The 27,521-nt window shown below is 55.8% G+C and overlaps 1 protein-coding gene across 1 annotated transcript in view; it reads right to left on the bottom strand.

Annotated features, from left to right (window-relative positions):
• The window catches only part of LOC133358575 (dihydrolipoyllysine-residue acetyltransferase component of pyruvate dehydrogenase complex, mitochondrial-like), a 33,094-nt gene extending 9,245 nt beyond the window's left edge, over positions 1 to 23,849 (bottom strand). Inside the window, 11 exon segments of the mRNA XM_061576943.1 lie at positions 1,833 to 1,940; positions 4,547 to 4,651; positions 5,461 to 5,534; positions 11,448 to 11,621; positions 12,276 to 12,446; positions 13,213 to 13,339; positions 15,704 to 15,763; positions 15,765 to 15,858; positions 20,517 to 20,641; positions 21,644 to 21,745; positions 23,844 to 23,849. Of these exon segments, the coding sequence (XP_061432927.1) occupies positions 1,833 to 1,940; positions 4,547 to 4,651; positions 5,461 to 5,534; positions 11,448 to 11,621; positions 12,276 to 12,446; positions 13,213 to 13,339; positions 15,704 to 15,763; positions 15,765 to 15,858; positions 20,517 to 20,641; positions 21,644 to 21,745; positions 23,844 to 23,849 (1,146 nt within the window).
• Positions 23,850 to 27,521: the final 3,672 nt, after the last annotated feature.

Here is a 27,521-nt window from a genome sequence, read left to right as displayed (position 1 = left end):
GGGTCAGTGGGTGAGAGGGTAGCTCAGTGGGTGGAAGGGTGGCTCAGTGGGTGGGTTAGTGGGCGGGTGAGTGGGTGGGTGAATATGTGGGTGGGTGAGTGTGTGAGTGGATGGGTGAGTGGGTGGGTGGTTGAGTGTGTGAGTAAGTGGATGAGTGAATTTAACACGTAAGCTTTCGCTAACAATATCATCCATAAGAGGTTTTTTGGGTTGGATCGCGTAAATATCTAAATGTGTCGTTAAAACCCGCCACCACCCGACACAGCCAACTAGTAAGGGTTGAGTGAATGTTTGAGCGTGCGAGTGAGCGTGCGAGTGAGCGTGCGAGTGAGCGTGCGAGTGAGCGTGCGAGGGAGCGGACGAGTGAGCGTGCGAGTGAGCGGGCGAGTGAGCGTGCGAGTGAGCGTGCGAGTGAGCGCGCGAGTGAGCGGGCGAGTGAGCGCGCGAGTGAGCGGGCGAGTGAGCGCGCGAGTGAGCGCGCGAGTGAGCGTGCGAGTGAGCGGGCGAGTGAGCGGGCGAGTGAGCGGGCGAGTGAGCGGGCGAGTGAGCGTGCGAGTGAGCGTGCGAGTGAGCGAGAGAGCGAGCGGGCGAGCGAGCGGGCGAGCGAGCGTGAGAGCGAGCGTGCGAGTGAGCGGGCGAGTGAGCGTGCGAGTGAGCGTGCGAGTGAGCGGGCGAGTGAGCGGGCGTGTGAGCGGGCGAGTGAGCGGGCGTGTGAGCGGGCGAGTGAGCGGGCGAGTGAGCGGGCGAGTGAGCGCGCGAGTGAGCGTGCGAGTGAGCGCGCGAGTGAGCGGCGAGTGAGCGGGCGAGTGAGCGGGCGAGTGAGCGCGCGAGTGAGCGGGCGAGTGAGCGGGCGAGTGAGCGGGCGAGTGAGCGGGCGAGTGAGCGCGCGAGTGAGCGGGCGAGTGAGCGCGCGAGTGAGCGCGCGAGTGAGCGGGCGAGTGAGCGGGCGAGTGAGCGGGCGAGTGAGCGCGCGAGTGAGCGCGCGAGTGAGCGGGCGAGTGAGCGGGCGAGTGAGCGCGAGTGAGCGGGCGAGTGAGCGCGAGTGAGCGGGCGAGTGACGCGCGAGTGAGCGGGCGAGTGAGCGCGCGAGTGAGCGGGCGAGTGAGCTCGAGTGAGCGGCGAGTGAGCGGCGCGAGTGAGCGTGCGAGTGAGCGGGCGGTGAGCGGGCGAGTGAGCGGCGAGTGAGCGGGCGAGTGAGCGGCGATGAGCGCGAGTGAGCGGGCGAGTGAGCGTGCGAGTGAGCGGGCGAGTGAGCGTGCGAGTGAGCGGGCGAGTGAGCGGGCGAGTGAGCGTGCGAGTGAGCGGGCGAGTGAGCGGGCGAGTGAGCGTGCGAGTGAGCGGGCGAGTGAGCGGGCGAGTGAGCGGGCGAGTGAGCGGGCGAGTGAGCGGGCGAGTGAGCGTGCGAGTGAGCGGGCGAGTGAGCGGGCGAGTGAGCGTGCGAGTGAGCGGGCGAGTGAGCGTGCGAGTGAGCGGGCGAGTGAGCGTGCGAGTGAGCGGGCGAGTGAGCGTGCGAGTGAGCGGGCGAGTGAGCGTGCGAGTGAGCGGGCGAGTGAGCGTGCGATTGAGCGTGCGAGTGAGCGGGCGAGTGAGCGTGCGAGTGAGCGGGCGAGTGAGCGTGCGAGTGAGCGGGCGAGTGAGCGTGCGAGTGAGCGTGCGAGTGAGCGTGCGAGTGAGCGGGCGAGTGAGCGTGCGAGTGAGCGGGCGAGTGAGCGTGCGAGTGAGCGTGCGAGTGTGCGTGCGAGTGAGCGGGCGTGCGAGTGAGCGTGCGAGCGGGTCGTCACATTGACACGGACGACGCGAACTCGTGAGCTCGACACGGACGGCCTCCTCACCTCGTTCAGCTCCTTGCGCAAGCCGATCACCTCGTCCATCGTCACGTCCACGGACAGGTAGTAGTGCGGGATGGTCTGCTTGGACTGCAGCAAGCGGGCCGCTATCACCTGCACACACACGCACAACGACGACAAGGTGAGGTCGTCGTCGTCGACGCACACGGACCACGACGCCTCGCTGACGATCTCCGTCAAGGAGCGTGAAACCCCGTGTCGCGCAAACTCCGGTGGTCATCCTCGCAGCAGCAACAGCAGAAAGAGTAGTAGCAGCAGCAGCAACAGCAGCAGCAGCAGGAGTAGTAGCAGCAGCAACAGCAGCAGCAAGAGTAGTAGCAGCAGCAACAGCAGCAGCATCAACAGCAGCAGCAAGAGTAGTAGCAGCAGCAACAGCAGCAGCAAGAGTAGTAGCAGCAGCAACAGCAGCAGCATCAACAGCAGCAGCATCAACAGCAGCAGCAAGAGTAGTAGCAGCAACAGCAACAACAGCAGCAGCAACAGCAACAACAGCAAGAGTAGTAGCAGCAGCAGCAACAGCCAAAGTAGCAGCAACAAGAGTAGTAGCAGCAGCAGCAACAGCAGCAGCAACAACAACAGCAGCAACAGCAGCAGCAGCAACAGCAGCAACAACAACAACAACAGCAGCAGCAGCAACAGCAGCAACAACAGCAGCAACAGCAGCAGCCACAGCAGCAACAACAGCAGAAGCAACAACAGCAGCAACAACAACAGCAGCAAGAATAGTAGCAGCGGCAACAGCAGCAACAAGAGAAGCAACAGCAGCAGTATCAGCACGAGCAGCAGCAGCAACAACGACAGCAAGAGTAGTAACAACAGCAACAGCAGCAACAACAACAGCAACAACAACAACAGCAGCAGCAACAGCTGCAACAGCAGCAAGAACAACAAGAACAGCAGCAGCAACAGCAGCAACAACAGCAACAACAGCAACAACAGCAACAACAGCAACAGCAGCAAGAACAACAACAACAGCAGCAGCAGCAATAACAGAAGGTCTCTAGGGGTCTCTCTGTGTGAGTCAATGGGTCTCGGTGTGAGTCTATGTGTCTCTGTGTGAGTCTGTGGGTCTCTGCGTGAGTCTATGGGTCTCTGCGTGAGTCTATGGGTCTCTGTGTGAGTCTATGAGTCTCTGTGTGAGTCTATGGGTCTCTGTGTGAGTCTGTGGGTCTCTGCGTGAGTCTATGGGTCTCTGCGTGAGTCTATGGGTCTCTGTGTGAGTCTATGGGTCTCTGTGCGAGTCTATGGGTCTCGACGTGAGTCTATGGGTCTCTGCGTGAATCTGTGGGTCTCTGCGCGAGTCTATGGGTCTCTGTGTGAGTCTATGGGTCTCTGTGTGAGTCTGTGGGTCTCTGCGTGAGTCTATAGGTCTCTGCGTGAGTCTATGCGTCTCTGTGTGAGTCTGTGGGTCTCTGCGTGAGTCTATGGGTCTCTGCGTGAGTCTATGGGTCTCTGCGTGAGTCTGTGGGTCTCTGTGTGAGTCTGTGGGTCTCTGCGTGAGTCTGTGGGTCTCTGTGTGAGTCTATGGGTCTCTGTGTGAGTCTATGGATCTCTGCGTGAGTCTATGGGTCTCTGTGTGAGTCTATGGGTCTCTGTGTGAGTCTATGGGTCTCTGTGTGAGTCTATGGGTCTCTGTGTGAGTCTATGGGTCTCTGTGTGAGTCTATGGGTCTCTGTGTGAGTCTATGGGTCTCTACGCGAGTCTATGGGTCTCTACGCGAGTCTATGGGTCTCTGTGCGAGTCTATGGGTCTCTACGCGAGTCTATGGGTCTCTGTGTGAGTCTATGGGTCTCTACGCGAGTCTATGGGTCTCTGTGTGAGTCTATGGGTCTCTGTGTGAGTCTATGGGTCTCTGTGTGAGTCTATGGGTCTCTGTGTGAGTCTGTGGGTCTCTGCGTGAGTCTATGGGTCTCTGCGTGAGTCTGTGGGTCTCTGTGTGAGTCTGTGGGTCTCTGCGTGAGTCTGTGGGTCTCTGTGTGAGTCTATGGGTCTCTGTGTGAGTCTATGGATCTCTGCGTGAGTCTATGGGTCTCTGTGTGAGTCTATGGGTCTCTGTGTGAGTCTATGGGTCTCTGTGTGAGTCTATGGGTCTCTGTGTGAGTCTATGGGTCTCTGTGTGAGTCTATGGGTCTCTGTGTGAGTCTATGGGTCTCTACGCGAGTCTATGGGTCTCTACGCGAGTCTATGGGTCTCTGTGCGAGTCTATGGGTCTCTACGCGAGTCTATGGGTCTCTGTGTGAGTCTATGGGTCTCTACGCGAGTCTATGGGTCTCTGTGTGAGTCTATGGGTCTCTGTGTGAGTCTATGGGTCTCTGTGTGAGTCTATGGGTCTCTGTGTGAGTCTATGGGTCTCTGTGTGAGTCTATGGGTCTCTGTGTGAGTCTATGGGTCTCTACGGCGTGGTGTCGGCATCGGCGTAACGCCGGCGGTCCGGCGTCGCCCCTCCCCTCCTCCCCCTCCCCTCTTCCTCCCCTCCCCCCCCTCCCCCTCCCCTCTCCCTCCCCTCCCCCTCCCCTCTTCCTCCCCCTCCCCTCTTCCTCCCCTCCCCCCACCTCCCCCTCCCCTCTCCCTCCCCTCCCTCCCCCTCCCCTCCCCCCCCTCCCCTCACCCTTCCCCTCCCCTCTCCCTCCCCCTCTCCCTCCCCCCCCCCTCCCCTCTCCCTTCCCCCCTCCCCCCCCTCCCCTCACCCTCCCCCGCACCTTGCGCACGTTGGTGACGGGGATGTCCACAAAGTCTCCGGCGAGGGGGGCGGCCGGCGTCGTGGGGGCGGGGCGAGGGGCGGCCGGGGGCGCGACCGTTGCGGCCTGCACACAGGACAGAGACAAAGATCCCCCGTGTGGCCATAACAGACTGGTGGGGCAAGTGCTGTTGGCGACAGCACCTACGAAGGCTACCGGCACTGTGGCACACGAGGAGGTGGGTGGCCAGCACCACGCCCGGCAGTGACGGTGGAGGTGGTGGGGGTGGTGTAGGTGGCGGTGGTGGTGGTGGCGGTGGTGGCGGTGGCGGTGGTGGCAGTGACGGTGGTGGTGGCGGTGATGGCGGTGGTGGGGTTGGAGGCGGTGGTGGTGGAGGTGGTGGTGGTGATGGTGGTGATGGTGGTGGCGGTGGCGGTGGTCGTGGTGGCAGTGATGGTCGTGGCGTTGGTGGAGGTGGCAGTGGTTGTGGCGGTGGTGGTGGCAGTGGTGGTGGTGGTGGCGGTGGTGGTGGTGGCAGTGACGGTGGCGGTGATGGTGGTGGTGGTTGTGGTGGTGGGGTTGGAGGCGGTGGTGGTGGTGGTGGTGGTTGTGGTGGTGGGGTTGGAGGCGGTGGTGGTGGAGGTGGTGGTGGTGATGGTAGTGATGGTGGTGGTGGTGGCGGTGGTCGTGGTGGCAGTGATGGTGGTGGCGTTGGTGGAGGTGGCGGTGGTGGTGGCAGTGGTGGTTGTGGCGGTGGTGGTGGTGGTGGGGGTGGTGGTGGCGGTGGTGGCGGTGACGGTGGTGGTGGTGATGGCGGTGGGGGTGGTTGTGGTGGTGATGGCGGTGGGGGTGGTTGTGGTGGGTGGTTGTGGTGGGTGGTTGTGGTTGTGGTGGTGGTTGTGGTGCTGGTGGGGGTGATGCACCGGGTGGCTCACGGTGGGAGTTGTCGTGGCTGGCGGCACGAACGTCTCCACGTCGTGTTTCGTCACTCGGCCCTCCGGCCCCGTCCCTGCGGACACCCGGCACCCCGGTGAGCCTGGCTGGCTACGCACCGTGCACTACCCCGTGCACTACTACACACTGCTGGTGCACTACCCCGTACACTACTACACACTGCTGGTGCACTACCCCGTGCACTACTACACACTGCTGGTGCACTACACCGTGCACTACTACACACTGCTGGTGCACTACCCCGTGCACTACTACACACTGCTGGTGCACTACCCCGTACACTACTACACACTGCTGGTGCACTACCCGTGCACTACTACACACTGCTGGTGCACTACACCGTACACTACTACACACTGCTGGTGCACTACACCGTACACTACTACACACTGCTGGTGCACTACACCGTACACTACTACACACTGCTGGTGCACTACACCGTGCACTACTACACACTGCTGGTGCACTACACCGTACACTACTACACACTGCTGGTGCACCACACCGTGCACTACTACACACTGCTGGTGCACTACACCGTACACTACTACACACTGCTGGTGCACTACACCGTACACTACTACACACTGCTGGTGCACTACCCCGTGCACTACTACACACTGCTGGTGCACTACCCCGTACACTACTACACACTGCTGGTGCACTACACCGTACACTACTACACACTGCTGGTGCACTACCCCGTGCACTACTACACACTGCTGGTGCACTACACCGTACACTACTAAACACTGCTGGTGCACTACCCCGTGCACTACTACACACTGCTGGTGCACTACACGTACACTACTACACACTGCTGGTGCACTACACCGTACACGTACACTACTACACACTGCTGGTGCACTACACCGTACACTACTACACACTGCTGGTGCACTACCCCCGTGCACTACTACACACTGCTGGTGCACTACACCGTACACTACTACACACTGCTGGTGCCCTACCCCGTGCACTACTACACACTGCTGGTGCACTACCCCATACACTACTACACACTGCTGGTGCACTACAACCGTGCACTACTACACACTGCTGGTGCACTACACCGTACACTACTACATATGCTGGTGCACTACCCCGTGCACTACTACACACTGCTGGTGCACTACACCGTACACTACTACACACTGCTGGTGCACTACACCGTGCACTACTACACACTGCTGGTGCACTACACCGTACACTACTACACACTGCTGGTGCACTACACCGTACACTACTACACACTGCTGGTGCACTACCCCGTACACTACTACACACTGCTGGTGCACTACCCCGTGCACTACTACACACTGCTGGTGCACTACACCGTGCACTACTACATACTGCTGGTGCACTACCCCGTGCACTACTACACACTGCTGGTGCACTACACCGTACACTACTACACACTGCTGGTGCACTACCCCGTGCACTACTACACACTGCTGGTGCACTACCCAGTACACTACTACACACTGGTGGTGCACTACACCGTGCACTACTACACACTGCTGGTGCACTACCCCGTGCACTACTACACGCTGCTGGTGCACTACACCGTACACTACTACACACTGCTGGTGCACTACCCCGTGCACTACTACACACTGCTGGTGCACTACACCGTACACTACTACACACTGCTGGTGCACTACCCCGTGCACTACTACACACTGCTGGTGCACTACACCGTACACTACTACACACTGCTGGTGCACTACCCCGTGCACTACTACACACTGCTGGTGCACTACCCCATACACTACTACACACTGCTGGTTCACTACACCGTGCACTACTACACACTGCTGGTGCACTACACCGTACACTACTACATACTGCTGGTGCACTACCCCGTGCACTACTACACACTGCTGGTGCACTACACCGTACACTACTACACACTGCTGGTGCACTACCCCATACACTACTACACACTGCTGGTGCACTACACCGTGCACTACTACACACTGCTGGTGCACTACACCGTACACTACTACATACTGCTGGTGCACTACCCCGTGCACTACTACACACTGCTGGTGCACTACACCGTGCACTACTACACACTGCTGGTGCACTACCCCGTGCACTACTACACACTGCTGGTGCACTACACCGTACACTACTACACACTGCTGGTGCACTACCCCGTGCACTACTACACACTGCTGGTGCACTACCCAGTACACTACTACACACTGCTGGTGCACTACACCGTGCACTACTACACAATGCTGGTGCACTACACCGTGCACTACTACACACTGCTGGTGCACTACCCAGTACACTACTACACACTGCTGGTGCACTACACCGTGCACTACTACACACTGCTGGTGCACTACCCCGTGCACTACTACACACTGCTGGTGCACTACACCGTACACTACTACACACTGCTGGTGCACTACCCCGTGCACTACTACACACTGCTGGTGCACTACACCGTACACTACTACACACTTGCTGGTGCACTACACCGTGCACTACTACATACTGCTGGTGCACTACAACCGTATACTACTAAACACTGCTGGTGCACTACACCGTACACTACTACACACTGCTGGTGCACTACCCCGTGCACTACTACACACTGCTGGTGCACTACACCGTGCACTACTACACACTGCTGGTGCACTACACCGTACACTACTACACACTGCTGGTGCACTACACCGTACACTACTACACACTGCTGGTGCACTACCCCGTGCACTACTACACACTGCTGGTGCACTACCCATACACTACTACACACTGCTGGTGCACTACACCGTGCACTACTACACACTGCTGGTGCACTACACCGCACACTACTACATACTGCTGGTGCACTACCCCGTGCACTACTACACACTGCTGGTGCACTACACCGTACACTACTACACACTGCTGGTGCACTACACCGTGCACTACTACACACTGCTGGTGCACTACACCGTGCACTACTACACACTGCTGGTGCACTACCCCGTGCACTACTACACACTGCTGGTGCACTACCCCGTGCACTACTACACACTGCTGGTGCACTACAACCGTACACTACCACACACTGCTGGTGCACTACACCGTACACTACCACACACTGCTGGTGCACTACACCGTGCACTACTACACACTGCTGGTGCACTACACTGTGCACTACTACACACTGCTGGTGCACTACACCGTACACTACCACACACTGCTGGTGCACTACCCCGTACACTACTACACACTGCTGGTGCACTACACCGTGCACTACTACACACTGCTGGTGCACTACACCGTGCACTACTACACACTGCTGGTGCACTACACCGTGCACTACCACACACTGCTGGTGCACTACACCGTACACTACCACACACTGCTGGTGCACTACACCGTACACTACTACACACTGCTGGTGCACTACACCATGCACTACTACACACTGCTGGTGCACTACACCGTACACTACCACACACTGCTGGTGCACTACACCGTGCACTACTACACACTGCTGGTGCACTACACCGTACACTATTACACACTGCTGGTGCACTACCCCGTGCACTACTACACACTGCTGGTGCACTACACCGTACACTACTACACACTGCTGGTGCACTACACCGTGCACTACTACACACTGCTGGTGCACTACACCGTGCACTACTACACACTGCTGGTGCACTACACCGTGCACTACTACACACTGCTGGTGCACTACCCCATACACTACTACACACTGCTGGTGCACTACCCCGTACACTACTACACACTGCTGGTGCACTACCCCGTGCACTACTACACACTGCTGGTGCACTACACCGTACGCTACTACACACTGCTGGTGCACTACACCGTACACTACTACACACTGCTGGTGCACTACACCGTGCACTACTACACACTGCTGGTGCACTACCCCGTGCACTACTACACACTGCTGGTGCACTACACCGTGCACTACTACACACTGCTGGTGCACTACCCCGTGCACTACTACACACTGCTGGTGCACTACCCCGTGCACTACTACACACTGCTGGTGCACTACACCGTACACTACCACACACTGCTGGTGCACTACACCGTACACTACCACACACTGCTGGTGCACTACACCGTGCACTACTACACACTGCTGGTGCACTACACTGTGCACTACTACACACTGCTGGTGCACTACACCGTACACTACCACACACTGCTGGTGCACTACCCCGTACACTACTACACACTGCTGGTGCACTACACCGTGCACTACTACACACTGCTGGTGCACTACACCGTGCACTACTACACACTGCTGGTGCACTACACCGTACACTACCACACACTGCTGGTGCACTACACCGTGCACTACTACACACTGCTGGTGCACTACACCGTGCACTACTACACACTGCTGGTGCACTACCCCATACACTACTACACACTGCTGGTGCACTACCCCATACACTACTACACACTGCTGGTGCACATTACAATACAGTGCACTGCAATATATACTACACTACTATCGCCTAAAGTCTAAACTATACACTGCGCTATACACGACACTATGCACTACTATAAACTGTACTACTATACACTGCATTATACACCACACAATATTACTATAGACTACACTACACACAACACTGTACACTACACCACTATACACTACACGCTACACTATGTAACTATACGCTACACTACACCCCGATGATCAATTGAAAACTCATTTCTTCGGTTCGTTGTTCTTCCACCCCCCCCCCCGCAACTCCCATTTAGCACCGCTGGCTACGTGTACGTTGCAAAAGAAATTCAACACACACACATACGCACGCGTACATACGTGCGTGCGCACGTGTACATACGTACGTGCGCACGCGTACATACGTACGTGCGTACGCACGCACATATGTACATGCGCAGACGTACATGCGTACGCACGCATACGTACAGACGTACGCAAATACGCGTACATACGTACAGACGTACGCAAATACGCATACATACGTACAGACGTACGCACGCATACATACGTACAGACGTACGTGCGTACGTGTCAACACTCGCGCCGGAGTGCCAAACGGCGCTCATGCTCCCGCGTCCGGTGGTGGTGCTTGTTTGTTGGCCTCAATAAGTGCTACTCGCCAACAGCACTTGCCCCAACAGTCTGTTAAGGCTACACGGGGGATCTTTGCCTTTTTTTGTTCACACCCCCCCCCCCCCCCCGGCGTGGCGTCCCGAGCACCAAGCCCCTCGCGCTTCGCCGGCCTTGCAAACTGCACGGCGGTGAGCGGCCGCACCGGACAAAATGGTGGCTCTGTCGGTCGGGCAGACCCGCGGATTGGCGCGGTTTTGTCTGCGTCGACCTCCTTCCGCACCGTGCGTGCACACCCCTTGTCAGCGCCCGACCCTATCACGGACCAATCCAGACCTTATTGGTCACCCCGTCCGTGTCCCTTATACATCTCAACGTTCATCCCACAAAGTTCCATCACCACAAGAGAGAAACACAAATAGACACGACATTTTTTTGGTTCTTTCGGTAAAGTCACGTAGAATGGAAATAATAAAATAATAAAAGTTAAACATAATAAAGTCATTATATTATATTAGTATATTAGTTTAATTTTTATTATTTTATTATTTCCCTTCTACGTGACTTTACCGAAAGAACCAAGAAGATGAATCCCTGCAGTCACGAAAGCTTTAAATTTAAATTTAGACACGACATTATTTTTGTGTGCCCACGTTGAAACGGCCGTACGCCGTAAGGACCTGAAAACTCAATGTCCCCGTACACACGAACACGGAGTGAACCGTGTGGGGTCGACATCGATGTGGTTGCACCGATCATTGCCTCCGGCAGGGCCGGTTACGAGCACGCGGCTCCACGCTCGCTGGGGGCAGCAAACCAAAGGCCCGCAACGCCACCACGACCTTTTGACCCCCACCCCCACCCGGCCCCCCACCCCCCGACCCCTCCGACCTTTGAGGGTGGCGAGGTTGAGGCCCCTGTCCGCGGCCAGCTTGCGGGCGAGGGGGCTGGCGAAGACCGCGGGACGGGGCGGCCGCCCCCCCCACGCCGAGGGGGGCCGCCGGGGAGGGGGGAGGGGGCTGAGCCAGGGTGGGGGCCGCTGCGGAGTGGGGGGGGGGCCGCTGGCTCCACCTGTGGAGCATTGTGCACGAGTGTGGGGGGCGGGGAGGGGGGGGCGGGGGGGGGCGGTGGAGGGGGGGGGGGTGGAGGGGGGGGGAGGGGCGATCGGAAAATGATCAGAGGCGGGAGATCACAACATTTAATTTACTTAGCAGCACCAGCAGCAGTAGCAGTAGTGGCACCACTATCAACACCACACACACACACAGCACCACCACCGCACACACACACCACCACCGCACACACCACCACCACCACACACACAGCACCACCACCGCACACACACACCACCACCACCACCGCACACACACACACACACCACCACCACCACCACACACACAACACCACCGCACACAACACCACCACCACACACAACACCACCACCGCACACACCAACGCCACCACACACACACAGCACCACCACCGCACACACACACACCACCACCACCGCACACACCACCACCACCACCACACACACAACACCACCACCACACACAACACCACCACCGCACACACCACCACGGCACACACACACCACCACCACCACCACCGCACACACACCACCACCACCACCACGGCACACACACACCACCACCACCACGGCACACACCACCACCACCACCACCACGGCACACACCACCACCACCACCACCACGGCACACACCTTGGCTGGCGCGGTGGCGTCGGCGCCGGCCTCCACGTAGTCGTTGAAGAGCGCGACGTCCTGCTCACGCTCCACCACGATGCAGAGCGGCGCGCCGATGGGGACGTCGCGCGTCCCGTCGGCGACGAGGATCTTGGCGAGGAAGCCCTCCTCCATCACCTCGAAGCCTGGCGGGGGAGACGCGGGGGGGGGGGGGAGACGCGGGGGGGGGAGACGCGGGGAGACACGTGGGGGGAGACGGCCACCGGCATCACCACCGCACACACAGCAACACCATCATCACCACACATACAACAACAGCACCATAATCATCACCACACACACACACCACCATCATCATCATCATCACCACACATACAACAACACCACCATAATCATCACCACACACACACACCACCATCATCATCATCATCACCACACATACAACAACAGCACCATAATCATCACCACACACACACACCACCATCATCATCATCATCACCACACATACAACAACACCACCATAATCATCACCACACACACACACACCACCATCATCATCATCACCACACATACAACAACACCACCATAATCATCACCACACACACACACCACCATCATCATCATCATCACCACACATACAACAACACCACCATAATCATCACCACACACACACACCACCATCATCATCATCATCACCACACATACAACAACACCACCATAATCATCACCACACACACACACCACCATCATCATCATCATCACCACACATACAACAACACCACCATAATCATCACCACCACACACTGAGCCAGCCACCAGCAGCTCTTATGACCGGGACCGCCCCCCCCCCCTGCCCCCCCTACCCCAACCCCCGCCCCCACCACCCGCCCCACTCCTCCCCCCCGCCCCCCCCCACTCCTCCCGCCCCCCCCCACCGCCGCGCCCGCTCACCGATGGTGGCTTTGTCGGTCTCGATCTCGGCCAGGAGGTCTCCCTCGCTCAGCTTGTCCCCAACCTTCTTTTCCCAGCGCTGGATGGTGCCCATCGCCATGGTGGGCGACAGCGCCGGCAGGGTGATCTACGCACGGGCACGGGCACGCGCGTGTTGCGTGCGTCAAACCTACCACTTCATCGTCGTCATCATCATTGATCATGATCACACACACGGCACGCGCGTGTTGCGTGCGTCAAACCTACCACTTCATCGTCGTCATCATCATTGATCATGATCACACACACGGCACGCGCGTGTGTGCGTCAAACCTACCACTTCATCGTCGTCACCGTCATCATCGTTGGTCACGATCGTACACACGGACACACGCGTCTGTCAAACCTACAACTTCATCATCATCATCAGCCAGGATCGCGGTGGCGACATGTTAACTACCTCGCCTGGTATACAGGAGGTCGTGGGTTCCATCCCGACCCTGACGCCTGCTGCTGTATATTTGGAGTTTGCGTGTCTCTCTCTCTCATCATCATCACGATGGCTAGGAGATGTTAACTACCTTGCCTGGTACGCAGGAGGTCGTGGGTTCCATCCCGACCCTGACGATGCCTGCTGCTGCTGTATATTTGGAGTGTGCGTGTCTCTCTCTCTCATCACCATCATCACGGTGGCTAGGAGATGTTGACTACCTCGCATTTGCCTCTCCCCGTGGTCGCGTGGATTTTCCTCCGGTTTTTCCCTCCACGTTTAGAATGAACATCGCCACGCGTGTAGAGCGTTTGGCCGCTATGCATTTCCACGCGATGATGACGATGGTGAAAAGCCACTTGGTTGAGCCATCATTTGCGATGGTCAGAGTCGTAGCTCAGTGTGGCCCTTAGCTGGCACAAAATATAAATAGTTTACGATGTTAACTACCTCGACAGGTATGCAAAGGAGGTAAATTTTTACCACGCATTCTTTTAATTTTCGATGTAAAGCTTTCGTGACTGCAGGGATTCATCTTCTTGGTTCTTTCGGTAAAGTCACGTAGAATGGAAATAATAAAATAATAAAAATAAAACATCATAAAATAATAAAATAATTCTCACGACGTTTCGGCCACAACGCAAGCAGCCGTCCTCAGGTGGAGAACAGGTCTGTCGGGGAGACAGCGTCGTTGTTGTCGTTGTTGTTGTCGTTGTTGTTGTCGTTGTTGTATCCTCAAATCTTGTAACTCAATTTTAACCCACTTCCCAATGTGGTATCGACAGTAAACTTGGTTATACTTATGTCATACTGATGACAATACTATATTATATCATAAAAATAAAAAAAGTATTTTTAAACATTATTTTTTATATGGTATGTTTCGGCTTGGGTCTAATTGTCCACGCTCAACTCACGTTGGCTGTCAATCACCACGGTCCCTGACGTCATGGCAAGCTTCGGGGTCACTTCCTGGAGTCGTGGAGTTTTGCCATTACTAGTACGGTGCATTTCATTAAAGCGTGTTTCTAAAAAAGGTATTTTTAAATATTACTTATTTTGCATTGCGTTGTTGTTGCTGTTGTAACTTTCTGACCAAGTGCCCCCTCTACTGGACATCTGTGAAGACGAGCTACACGGTAAAAATACAAATGATAAAAGTTTATCTTCTTGGTTCTTTCGGTAAAGTCACGACGTAGAAGGGAAGTAATAGAATAATAAAAATAAAACATAATAAAATAATTCTCACGACGTTTCGGCCACAACGCAAGCAGCCGTCCTCAGGTGAAAACCAGGTCTGTCGAGGCGACAGCGTCTGAATGTTTTTTTTTTCATTCAGACGCTGTCGCCTCGACAGACCTGTTCTCCACCTGAAGACGGCTGCTTGCGTTGTGGCCGAAACGTCGTGAGAATTATTTTATTATGTTTTATTTTTATTATTTTATTACTTCCCTTCTACGTGATGACTTTACCGAAAGAACCAAGAAGATGAATATTCTTAGGTTTTTTCGGTAAAGTCACGTAGGTAAAAACATTAAAAAGTAAAATAAAATAAAAATCACGACGTTTCGGAGGCAACACAAGCTTCCGTCTTCAGGTGGAACCGTCACAGCCACGACAGCTGTATCAAGTAAATGAGAGATTGCAGTAGCTACCACTCCGTTTATATAATGGTTGTAGAAGGTATAAACGGAGTGGTAGCTCCTGCAATCTCTCATTTACTTGATACAGCTGTCGTGGCTGTGACGGTTCCACCTGAAGACGGAAGCTTGTGTTGCCTCCGAAACGTCGTGATTTTTATTTTATTTTACTTTTTAATATTTTTACCTACGTGACTTTACCGAAAAAACCTAAGAATATGAATCATTGCAGTCACGAAAGCTTCAAATATAGAAAGAAGATGAATCCCTGCAGTCACGAAAGCTTTAAATCGAGATAAAACTTTAGTTTTAGCATCAACCAGGGCGGCCGTGCCAGCTCGCTACTGCTCGGGACTGGTCCCCCCCCCCCCGCGCCCCCCACCTTCATGAAGGGTGGGTAGGCCTTGGAGGCCCCGGCGGGCTGAGCGGGCGGTGGGGCGGGGGGCCGCCGCGGGGGGTTCCGGGGCCCCGGGCTGGGCGGGCGCTGGGGAGGCCGAGTCCAGCTTGTAGTCCTTGAAGGCCGCAATGTTCTCCTGCCTGAGGGGGGCGGGGGGGGAGCAGGCATAACGACGACGTTGCAATACCGATACACTGCACCGCAGATAAACACTGCACCGCAGATACACACTGCACCGTTGATACACACTGCACCGCAGATACACACTGCACCGTTGATACACACTGCACCGCAGATACACACTGCACCGTTGATACACACTGCACCGTAGATACACACTGCACCGCAGATACACACTGCACCGTTGATACACACTGCACCATTAATACACACTGCACCGTTGATACACACTGCACCATTAATACACACTGCACCGTTGATACACACTGCACCGCAGATACACACTGCACCGCAGATACACACTGCACCGTTAATACACACTGCACCGCAGATACACACTGCACCGCTGATACACACTGCACCGTTAATACACACTGCACCGCAGATACACACTGCACCGCAGATACACACTGCACCGCAGATACACACTGCACCGTTGATACACACTGCACCGTTGATACACACTGCACCGCAGATACACACTGCACCGTTGATACACACTGCACCGTTGATACACACTGCACCGTTGATACGCTGCATCGCAGATACACACTGCACCGTTGATATGCTGCATCGCAGATACACACTGCACCGTTGATACACACTGCACGGTAGATACACACTGCACCGCAGATACACACTGCACCACAGATACGCACTGCACCGCAGATACACACTGCACCGCTGATACACACTGCACCGCAGATACACACTGCACCGCAGATACACACTGCACCGCAGATACACACTGCACCGTTAATACACACTGCACCGCAGATACACACTGCACCGCTGATACACACTGCACCGTTAATACACACTGCACCGCAGATACACACTGCACCGCAGATACACACTGCACCGCAGATACACACTGCACCGTTGATACACACTGCACCGCAGATACACACTGCACCGTTGATACACACTGCACCGTAGATACACACTGCACCGCAGATACACACTGCACCGTTGATACACACTGCACCATTAATACACACTGCACCGTTGATACACACTGCACCGCAGATACACACTGCACCGCAGATACACACTGCACCGTTAATACACACTGCACCGCAGATACACACTGCACCGCTGATACACACTGCACCGTTAATACACACTGCACCGCAGATACACACTGCACCGCAGATACACACTGCACCGCAGATACACACTGCACCGTTGATACACACTGCACCGTTGATACACACTGCACCGCAGATACACACTGCACCGTTGATACACACTGCACCGTTGATACGCTGCATCGCAGATACACACTGCACCGTTGATATGCTGCATCGCAGATACACACTGCACCGTTGATACACACTGCACGGTAGATACACACTGCACCGCAGATACACACTGCACCACAGATACGCACTGCACCGCAGATACACACTGCACCGCTGATACACACTGCACCGCAGATACACACTGCACCGCAGATACACACTGCACCGCAGATACACACTGCACCGTTAATACACACTGCACCGCAGATACACACTGCACCGCTGATACACACTGCACCGTTAATACACACTGCACCGCAGATACACACTGCACCGCAGATACACACTGCACCGCAGATACACACTGCACCGTTGATACACACTGCACCGTTGATACACACTGCACCGCAGATACACACTGCACCGTTGATACACACTGCACCGTTGATACGCTGCATCGCAGATACACACTGCACCGTTGATATGCTGCATCGCAGATACACACTGCACCGTTGATATGCTGCATCGCAGATACACACTGCACCGTTGATACGCTGCATCGCAGATACACACTGCACCGTTGATATGCTGCATCGCAGATACACACTGCACTGTTGATACACACTGCACCGCAGATACGCTGCACCGCAGATACACACTGCACCGCAGATACACACTGCACCGCAGATACACACTGCACCGCAGATACGCTGCACCGCAGATACACACTGCACCGCAGATACACACTGAACCGCAGATACACACTGAACCGCAGATACACACTGCACCGTTGATACACACTGCACAGCAGATACACACTGCACCGTTGATACACACTGCACCACAGATACACACTGCACCGCTGATACACACTGCACCGCAGATACACACTGCACCGCAGATACACACTGCACAACAGATACACACTGCACCGTTGATACACACTGCACCGTTGATACACACTGCACCGTTGATACACACTGCACCGTTGATACACACTGCACCGCAGATACACACTGCACCGTTGATACACACTGCACCGCAGATACACACTGCACCGCAGATACACACTGCACCGCAGATACACTGCACCGTTGATACACACTGCACCGCAGATACACACTGCACCGCAGATACACACTGCACCGTTGATACACACTGCACCGTTGATACACACTGCATCGTTGATACACACTGCACCGCAGATACACACTGCACCGTTGATACACACTGCACCGTTGATACGCTGCACCGCAGATACGCACTGCACCGCAGATACGCACTGCACCGCAGATACACACTGCACCGCAGATACACACTGCACCGTTGATACACACTGCACCGCAGATACACACTGCACCGTTGATACACACTGCACCACAGATACGTTGCGCTGTCGATACGCACTGCACCGTTGATACGCTGTTCTGTCAATGACAATGACGACGATGACGATGATGACGACGGTGATGATGATGATGACGACGGTGACGATGATGATGACGACGGTGACGACAACGATGACAACGATGACGACGATGCGGCGATGACGCGACGGCGATGACTCGACGGTGACGTGACGGTGACGTGACGGTAACGTGACGGTAACGTGACGGTAACGTGACGGTAACGTGACGGTGACGCGACGGAGATGACTCGACGGTAACGTGACGGTGACGCGACGGTAACGTGACGGTGACGCGACGGTAACGTGACGGTGACGTGACGGTGACGTGACGGTAACGTGACGATAACGTGACGGTGACGCGACGGTAACGTGACGGTAACGTGACGGTGACGTGGCGGTGACGTGACGGCGATGACTCGACGGTTACGTGACGGTCACGTGACGGTGACGTGACGGTAACGTGACGGTAACGTGACGGTGACGTGGCGGTGACGTGGCGGTGACGTGACGGCGATGACTCGACGGTGACGTGACGGTGACGTGACGGTAACGTGACGGTAACGTGACGGTAACGTGGCGGTGACGTGACGGCGATGACTCGACGGTGACGTGACGGTGACGTGACGGTGACGTGACGGTGACGTGACGTGACGGTGACGTGACGGTGACGCGACGTGACGGTGACGTGACGGTGACGTGACGGTGACGTGACGGTGACGCGACGGTAACGTGACGGTAACGTGACGGTGACATGGCGGTGACGTGACGGCGATGACTCGACGGTGACGTGACGGTGACGTGACGGTAACGTGACGGTAACGTGACGGTGACGTGGCGGTGACGTGACGGCGATGACTCGACGGTGACGTGACGGTGACGTGACGGTGACGTGACGTGACGGTGACGTGACGGTGACGTGACGGTGACGTGACGGTGACGCGACGTGACGTGACGTGACGGTGACGTGACGGTGACGTGACGTGACGTGACGTGACGGTGACGTGACGGTGACGTGACGGTGACGTGACGTGACGTGACGGTGACGCGACGATGGCGTGACGTGACGTGACGTGACGTGACGGTGGCGTGACGTGCCGTGACGTGACGTGACGTGACGTGACGGTGACGGTGGCGTGGCGTGACGTGACGTGACGGTGACGTGACGTGACGTGACGGTGACGTGACGTGACGTGACGTGACGGTGACGTGACGGTGACGGTGACGTGACGGTGACGTGACGTGACGTGACGTGACGTGACGGTGACGGTGACGTGACGGTGACGGTGACGTGACGTGACGGTGACGTGACGGTGACGGTGACGTGACGGTGCGTGGCGTTGACGTGACGTGACGTACGTGACGGTGACGGTGACGTGACGGGTGACGTGACGGTGACGGTGACGTGACGTGACGGTGACGGTGACGTGACGGTGACGGTGACGTGACGTGACGGTGACGTGACGGTGACGGTGACGTGACGGTGGCGTGGCGTTGACGTGACGTGACGGTGACGTGACGTGACGTGACGGTGACGTGACGATGACGGTGACGTGACGTGACGGTGACGGTGACGTGACGGTGACGGTGACGTGACGGTGGCGTGGCGTTGACGTGACGTGACGTGACGGTGACGTGACCGTGATGGTGACGTGACCGTGACGGTGACGTGACCGTGACGGTGACGGTGACGTGACGGTGACGTGACGTGACGGTGGCGTTGACGTGACGTGACGTGACGGTGACGGTGACGGTGACGTGACGTGACGGTGGCGTGGCGTTGACGTGACGTGACGTGACGTGACGGTGACGGTGACGTGACCGTGATGGTGACGTGACCGTGACGGTGACGTGACCGTGACGGTGACGGTGACGTGACGGTGACGTGACGTGACGGTGGCGGTGGCGTGGCGTGGCGTGGCGTGACGGTGACGTGACGTGACGTGACGGTGACGTGCGGCTAACCCACTTGTCCACGGTGATGCAGATGATGGCTCCGATGGGCACGTCCCGGGTGCCCTCCGGCACCAGGATGCGGGCCAAGTAGACCTCCTCCTGGCTCTCGAACCCCACGGTCGCCTTGTCCGTCTCCACCTGCGTCACGCGCGCAAGCAGACTAAGGTCGCCCCCCGCCACTCCCGTGCAGGCCTCGCGACAGACCCTTGCTGGGGGGCAAGCGCTGGTGGTGATACGCCGCAGGCCGCAGCGCTACCCAGTCTGATGGGGGTCAAGCGCCGCTGGTGATACACTGCAGCAGCGCTAGCGAGTCTGCTGCTGGGGGGGTCAAGCGCCGGTGGTGATACACTGCAGCAGCGCTAGCGAGTCTGCTGCTGGGGTGGTTAAGCGCCGCTGGTGAGCAGCAGTGGCGCGCGACGGGGTGGGTGGGCGGCACCCGCGCACGACACCGCGGCGCACCACCTGGCGTTGTGAATGTGTCAAGGTCCCACCGCTGTGCGTGTGCGCGCCGCGTTAATAACAACAACAAGGATGATGCGATTAAGAACGCGCGCCACGTTGAACTTCGTTTGGCACCGCACGTAGCGAATCGTTGCCGTTCGCTCACAGTCCGAGACAGGGGGGAGGGAGGGAGGGAGGGAGGGAGGGGAGGGAGGGGAAGGAGGGAGGGAGGGAGGGAGGGAGGGAGGGAGGGGAGGGAGGGAGGGGAGGGAGGGGAAGGAGGGAGGGAGGGAGGGAGGGAGGGAGGGAGGGAGGGGAAGGAGGGAGGGAGGGAGGGGAGGGAGGGAGGGAGGGAGGGAGGGAGGGAGGGAGGGAGGGAGGGAGGGAGGGAGGGAGGGAGGGGAGGGGAGGTGCCTTCGCCGCTATGGTGCTGGTACCGCAGCAGCAGGGGATCTGGTGATGGGTTTTTGAGGGTGATTTGTGTTTCTTGTTGCTGAACACAGTAACACACAATGGGACTAATGTTACACGGGAAACCCGCGTTATATCTGTGATTAAAAAAATACAAACAACGACATGATGAACGAAGAAAAGTGCCGAAAGACCGAGCATCTTTCTCGTCTGATCGTTAAAAAAGAAAATGGAAAAAAAAAAAGAAAGAAAAAAATGGAAAAAAAAAGAAAAGAAGGGAGTGGGCACCTCTGCGATGAGCTCCCCTTCACCGATCCGGTCGCCCTCCTTCTTCTCCCAGCGCGTGATCGTACCGCTCGCCATGGTCGGTGACAATGCCGGCAGGGGCACCTGGGACACACGGACACACGCAGGGTGCAGCACAACGCAAAATCAGCCGCAGCACACACAGACACACGCAGGGTGCAGCACAACACAAAATCAGCCGCAGCACACACGGTCAGACAGACGGGCACACAGACGGATGCACGCACACGCTATATATTCAATCCCGTCTCTCCCTAAAAAAATAAAAAACCCCAGCAACGGATTCGTCGGCAATCTTGGAAGGCTCGGCTCGGCGCTGCCAAGACGGCCAGAGACTCGGCACTGCGGCAACGGACGAGCTTGAATCTTCTTGGTTCTTTCGGTAAAGTCACGTAGGAGGGAAATAATAAAATATAAAAAATAAAACATCATAAAATAATGGCGCTTGCTATTTTATTATGTTTTATTTTTATTATTTTATTAATTCCCTTCTACGTGACTTTACTGAAAGAACCAAGAAGATGAATCCCTGCAGTCACGAAAGCTTTAAATCGGAGCTTGAATCTATCTGTGCGGAGCTCCCGAGTGAATATCCCCCCCCTCCCCCCCTCATCCAAGATGCAGTGTGGTGCTGGGTTCTCTCTCGGGGTTCTCTCCCAAACGAAGCTGAGCTCCTCGTGAACCGAAATTCGCGGTCAAGAGCCCAAAGTGTAGCAGCACCCTCCTAGTAAGGCAGCCTCTCCTACTCGGGGGGCGTGACGGTGTGCTCGGAGATGTTGACCACCTCGACTGGTATGCAGGAGGTCGTGGGTTCGATCATGACCCTGTATATTTGTAATTTGCGTGTCTCTCATCATCATCATCACGGTGGCTGGGATATGTTAACTACCTCGCCTGGTGTACAGGAGGTCGTGGGTTCGATCATGACCCTGACGCCTGCTGCTGTATATTTGGAGTTTGCGTGTCTCTCTCTCATCATCATCATCACGGTGGCTATGAGATGTTGACAACCTCGCCTGGTCTACAGGAGGTCGTGCTGCTGCTGTATATTTGGAGTTTGCGTGTCTCTCTCTCATCATCATCATCACGGTGGCTATGAGATGTTGACTACCTCGCCTGGTCTACAGGAGGTCGTGGGTTCGATCATGACCCTGACGCCTGCTGCTGTATATTTGGAGTTTGCGTGTCTCTCTCTCCCCCCGTGTTACGTGGATTTTTCTCCGGGGTCCTCCGGCTTTTTGCTCTCCCACATTGTAAATGTCCACACGATGACGACGACGACGACGACGATGATGATGATGACGATGATGATGATGATGACGATGATGACGATGACGATGATGAGCCCACTCCGTTGAGCTGCTATCATTTGTGATTGCGGGTGGTCGCTTCTGAAAAAGGAGCTACACTGCTGCGTGTGCGTAAAATATAAATAGTTCAGCTTCGTAAAAAGAGTTTAGTTGGTTAAAAAATTGTTTAAAAACACATTGTCCTGCGGAGGGAGCTGGTAGGAACGTTGGGTTGCTCGGTCAATGGCCAGGGTCAACGGCGACGTGGTGTATTCCGCAAATATGGCCGACTGTGAGGGCGGGCACAAGCCTGGCGTGAGTAGGTTAAACATTGAGTTTTATAAGGGCACCACGGGGTGACCAGCCCCTCCCCTCCCCACCCAGCCCCACCCCTCCCACCCTCCCCACAAAGCCCCACCCTCCCCACCCAGCCCCACCCTCCCCACCCAGCCCCTCCCCAACCTCCCCACCCACCCAGCCCCTCCCCACCCTCCCCTCTCCACCCAGCCCCACCCCTCCCATTTTGGATGCACGACGAACGGATGGAAGGACACAATAATCCCCTGTGGGCTGGTGTAACCAGGAGGTTCCTACCAGTATAAAGGAATAATTATTGCCGCTGTTACTGACAGGAGCCATACAACGTAAGCGCAGGGGGGCGTAGGGACGTGAGCTCGCAAACTGCAACGACCTTGGGATGAAAATTAACGGTCGGCTTCACCGTTCCTGACAACGACAACAACAACGCGGGAGGTGAGTTCAGACGTTCACGACACCAAAATACAAACCTTGCGCAAGGAATCACGAACCGCATGCACCAGACGCACATGCTCCGGCAACACGTGCGGTGTCTTTGAAACGGATTCTATTGCCAGAAAATGAGTGAAACCTACGATCATTTCTATACGCTGGCAGCAGAAAGGGGGTCGCAACGGTGCAACAGCCCACGGCTGCAGATTCAAATGACGTCAGGGAACTAGTTCTGAGGTAACGTGAAACATTCCTCTGCACGATAGAGGTCAAACTATGACCTCTGCAGGATACAGGTCAACTATGACCTCTGCACGATACAGGTCAAACTATGACCTCTGCAGGATAGAGGTCAACTATGACCTCTGCAGGATAGAGGTCAAACTATGACCTCTGCAGGATAGAGGTCAAACTATGACCTCTGCAGGATACAGGTCAAACTATGACCTCTGCAGGATACAGGTCAAGCTATGACCTCTGCAGGATACAGGTCAAGCTATGACCTCTGCAGGATAGAGGTCAAACTATGACCTCTGCAGGATAGAGGTCAAACTATGACCTCTGCACGATAGAGGTCATATTATGACCTCTGCACGATAGAGGTCAAACTGTCACCTATGCAGGATAGAGGTCAAACTATGACCTCTGCAGGATAGAGGTCATATTATGACCTCTGCACGATAGAGGTCATATTATGACCTCTGCAGGATAGAGGTCATATTATGACCTCTGCACAAAATAGGTCATAATATGACCTATCTTGCACAATAGAGACCGCTACACAACAGAGGTCATACTAAACTTTAAAGTAAACTATCATTATTTTATTATACCACGCAAGGCCACACACTGATCTGCGTCGCTCTTTTTCAGAAGCGGACAACCCGCCATCACAAATGATCGCAGCTCTACGGAGTGGCTTATTGTCATCGTCGGACTAAACATACTCCAAACGCGTGGCGATGATTTTCATTGCGGAGGGGAAAATCCACGCCAACACGGGGAGAGAGAGACACCGCAAATCCCAAATATACAGCAGCCGTCAGGGTCGGGATCGAACCCACGATCTTCTGTACATCAGGCGAGGTAGTTAACATCTCCTAGCCACCGTGATGATGATGATGAGAGAGACACGCAAACTCCAATATACAGCAGCAGGCGTCAGGGTCGGGATGGAACCCACGACCTCCTGTACACCAGGCGAGGGTAGTTAACATCTCCTCGCCACCGCAGATAAGAAATAATAAAGTTGCTGAAAGTGACAAAATCACGCGATTATCTTGCACGGGCAGTCTGGGAGTGCCCCCAGAGGTTTGGCAAATCCATCCGACGATAAATCCATCCGATGGCCGGTGTTCGCTTGGCTTTAAATAGGGACGCAGCTGCCAGAGTGGTGTAATGGCCAACACGCTGTGCAAGTCTCAGTGTGTTGGTGTGACGTCAACACGCTGTGCAAGTCTCAGTGCGCTGTGTGACGGTCAACACGCTGTGTGACGGTCAACACGCTGTGTGAGTCTCAGTGCGTTGGTGTGACGTCAACACGCTGTGAGTCTCAGTGTGTTGGTGTGACGTCAACACGCTGTGCAAGTCTCAGTGCGCTGTGTGACGGTCAACACGCTGTGTGACGGTCAACACGCTGTGTGAGTCTCAGTGCGTTGGTGTGACGTCAACACGCTGTGAGTCTCAGTGTGTTGGTGTGACGTCAACACGCTGTGCAAGTCTCAGTGCGCTGTGTGACGGTCAACACGCTGTGTGACGGTCAACACGCTGTGTGAGTCTCAGTGCGCTGTTGTGACGGTCAACACGCTGTGTGAGTCTCAGTGTGTTGGTGTGACGTCAACACGCTGTGTGTGTCTCAGCGTGTTGGTGTGACGTCAACACGCTGTGCGAGTCTCAGTGTGTTGGTGTGACGTCAACACGCTGTGCGAGTCTCAGTGTGTTGGTGTGACGTCAACACGCTGTGCAAGTCTCAGTGCGCTGTGTGACGGTCAACACGCTGTGTGAGTCTCAGTGTGTTGGTGTGACGTCAACACGCTGTGTGTGTCTCAGCGTGTTGGTGTGACGTCAACACGCTGTGCGAGTCTCAGTGTGTTGGTGTGACGTCAACACGCTGTGCGAGTCTCAGTGTGTTGGTGTGACGTCAACACGCTGTGCGAGTCTCAGCGTGTTGGTGTGGACGTCAACACGCCGTGTGAGTCTCAGTGTGTTGGTGTGACGTCAACACGCTGTGTGAGTCTCAGTGTGTTGGTGTGACGTCAACACGCTGTGTCGAGTCTCAGGTGTTGGTTTGTGATGTCAACGTCAACACGCTGTGTGAGTCTCAGTGTGTTGGTGTGACGTCAACACGCTGTGTGAGTCTCAGTGTGTTGGTGTGACGTCAACACGCTGTGTGAGTCTCAGTGTTGGTGTGACGTCAACACGCTGTGTGAGTCTCAGTGTGTTGGTGTGACGTCAACACGCTGTGTGAGTCTCAGTGTGTTGGTGTGACGTCAACACGCTGTGTGAGTCTCAGTGTGTTGGTGTGACGTCAACACGCTGTGGAGTCTCAGTGTGTTGGTGTGACGTCAACACGCTGTGCGAGTCTCAGTGGTTGGTGTGACGTCAACACGCTGTGTGAGTCTCAGTGTGTTGGTGTGACGTCAACACGCTGTGTGAGTCTCAGTGTGTTGGTGTGACGTCAACACCGTGTGAGTCTCAGCGTGTTGGTGTGACGTCAACACGCTGTGTGAGTCTCAGTGTGTTGGTGTGACGTCAACACGCTGTGTGAGTCTCAGTGTGTTGGTGTGACGTCAACACGCTGTGTGAGTCTCAGTGTGTTGGTGTGACGTCAACACGCCGTGTGAGTCTCAGCGTGTTGGTGTGACGTCAACACGCTGTGTGAGTCTCAGTGTGTTGGTGTGACGTCAACACGCCGTGCGAGTCTCAGTGTGTTGGTGTGACGTCAACACGCTGTGTGAGTCTCAGTGTGTTGGTGTGACGTCAACACGCCGTGTGAGTCTCAGCGTGTTGGTGTGACGTCAACACCGTGTGAGTCTCAGTGTTGGTGTGACGTCAACACGCTGTGTGAGTCTCAGCGTGTTGGTGTGACGTCAACACGCTGTGTGTGTCTCAGTGTGTTGGTGTGACGTCAACATGCTGTGTGAGTCTCAGTGTGTTGGTGTGACGTCAACACGCTGTGTGAGTCTCAGTGTGTTGGTGTGACGTCAACACGCTGTGTGAGTCTCAGTGTGTTGGTGTGACGTCAACACGCTGTGCGAGTCTCAGTGTGTTGGTGTGACGTCAACACGCTGTGTGAGTCTCAGTGTGTTGGTGTGACGTCAACACGCCGTGTGAGTCTCAGCGTGTTGGTGTGACGTCAACACGCGTGTGAGTCTCAGTGTGTTGGTGTGACGTCAACACGCTGTGTGAGTCTCAGCGTGTTGGTGTGACGTCAACACGCTGTGTGTGTCTCAGTGTGTTGGTGTGACGTCAACACGCTGTGCGAGTCTCAGTGTGTTGGTGTGACGTCAACACGCTGTGTGAGTCTCAGCGTGTTGGTGTGACGTCAACACGCTGTGCGAGTCTCAGTGTGTTGGTGTGACGTCAACACGCTGTGTGAGTCTCAGTGTGTTGGTGTGACGTCAGCACGCTGTGTGAGTCTCAGTGTGTTGGTGTGACGTCAACACGCTGTGTGTGTCTCAGTGTGTTGGTGTGACGTCAACACGCTGTGCGAGTCTCAGTGTGTTGGTGTGACGTCAACACGCTGTGTGTGTCTCAGTGTGTTGGTGTGACGTCAACACGCTGTGTGAGTCTCAGTGTGTTGGTGTGACGTCAACACGGTG

The sequence above is a fragment of the Lethenteron reissneri genome, chromosome 62 (genome assembly GCF_015708825.2).
Source record: "Lethenteron reissneri isolate LAM-NWPU_2019-01 chromosome 62, ASM1570882v1, whole genome shotgun sequence".
Lineage (NCBI taxonomy): Eukaryota > Metazoa > Chordata > Hyperoartia > Petromyzontiformes > Petromyzontidae > Lethenteron > Lethenteron reissneri.
The sequence above is the reverse complement of the archived record's forward strand: the minus strand, read 5'-3'. Positions and strand labels throughout refer to the sequence as shown.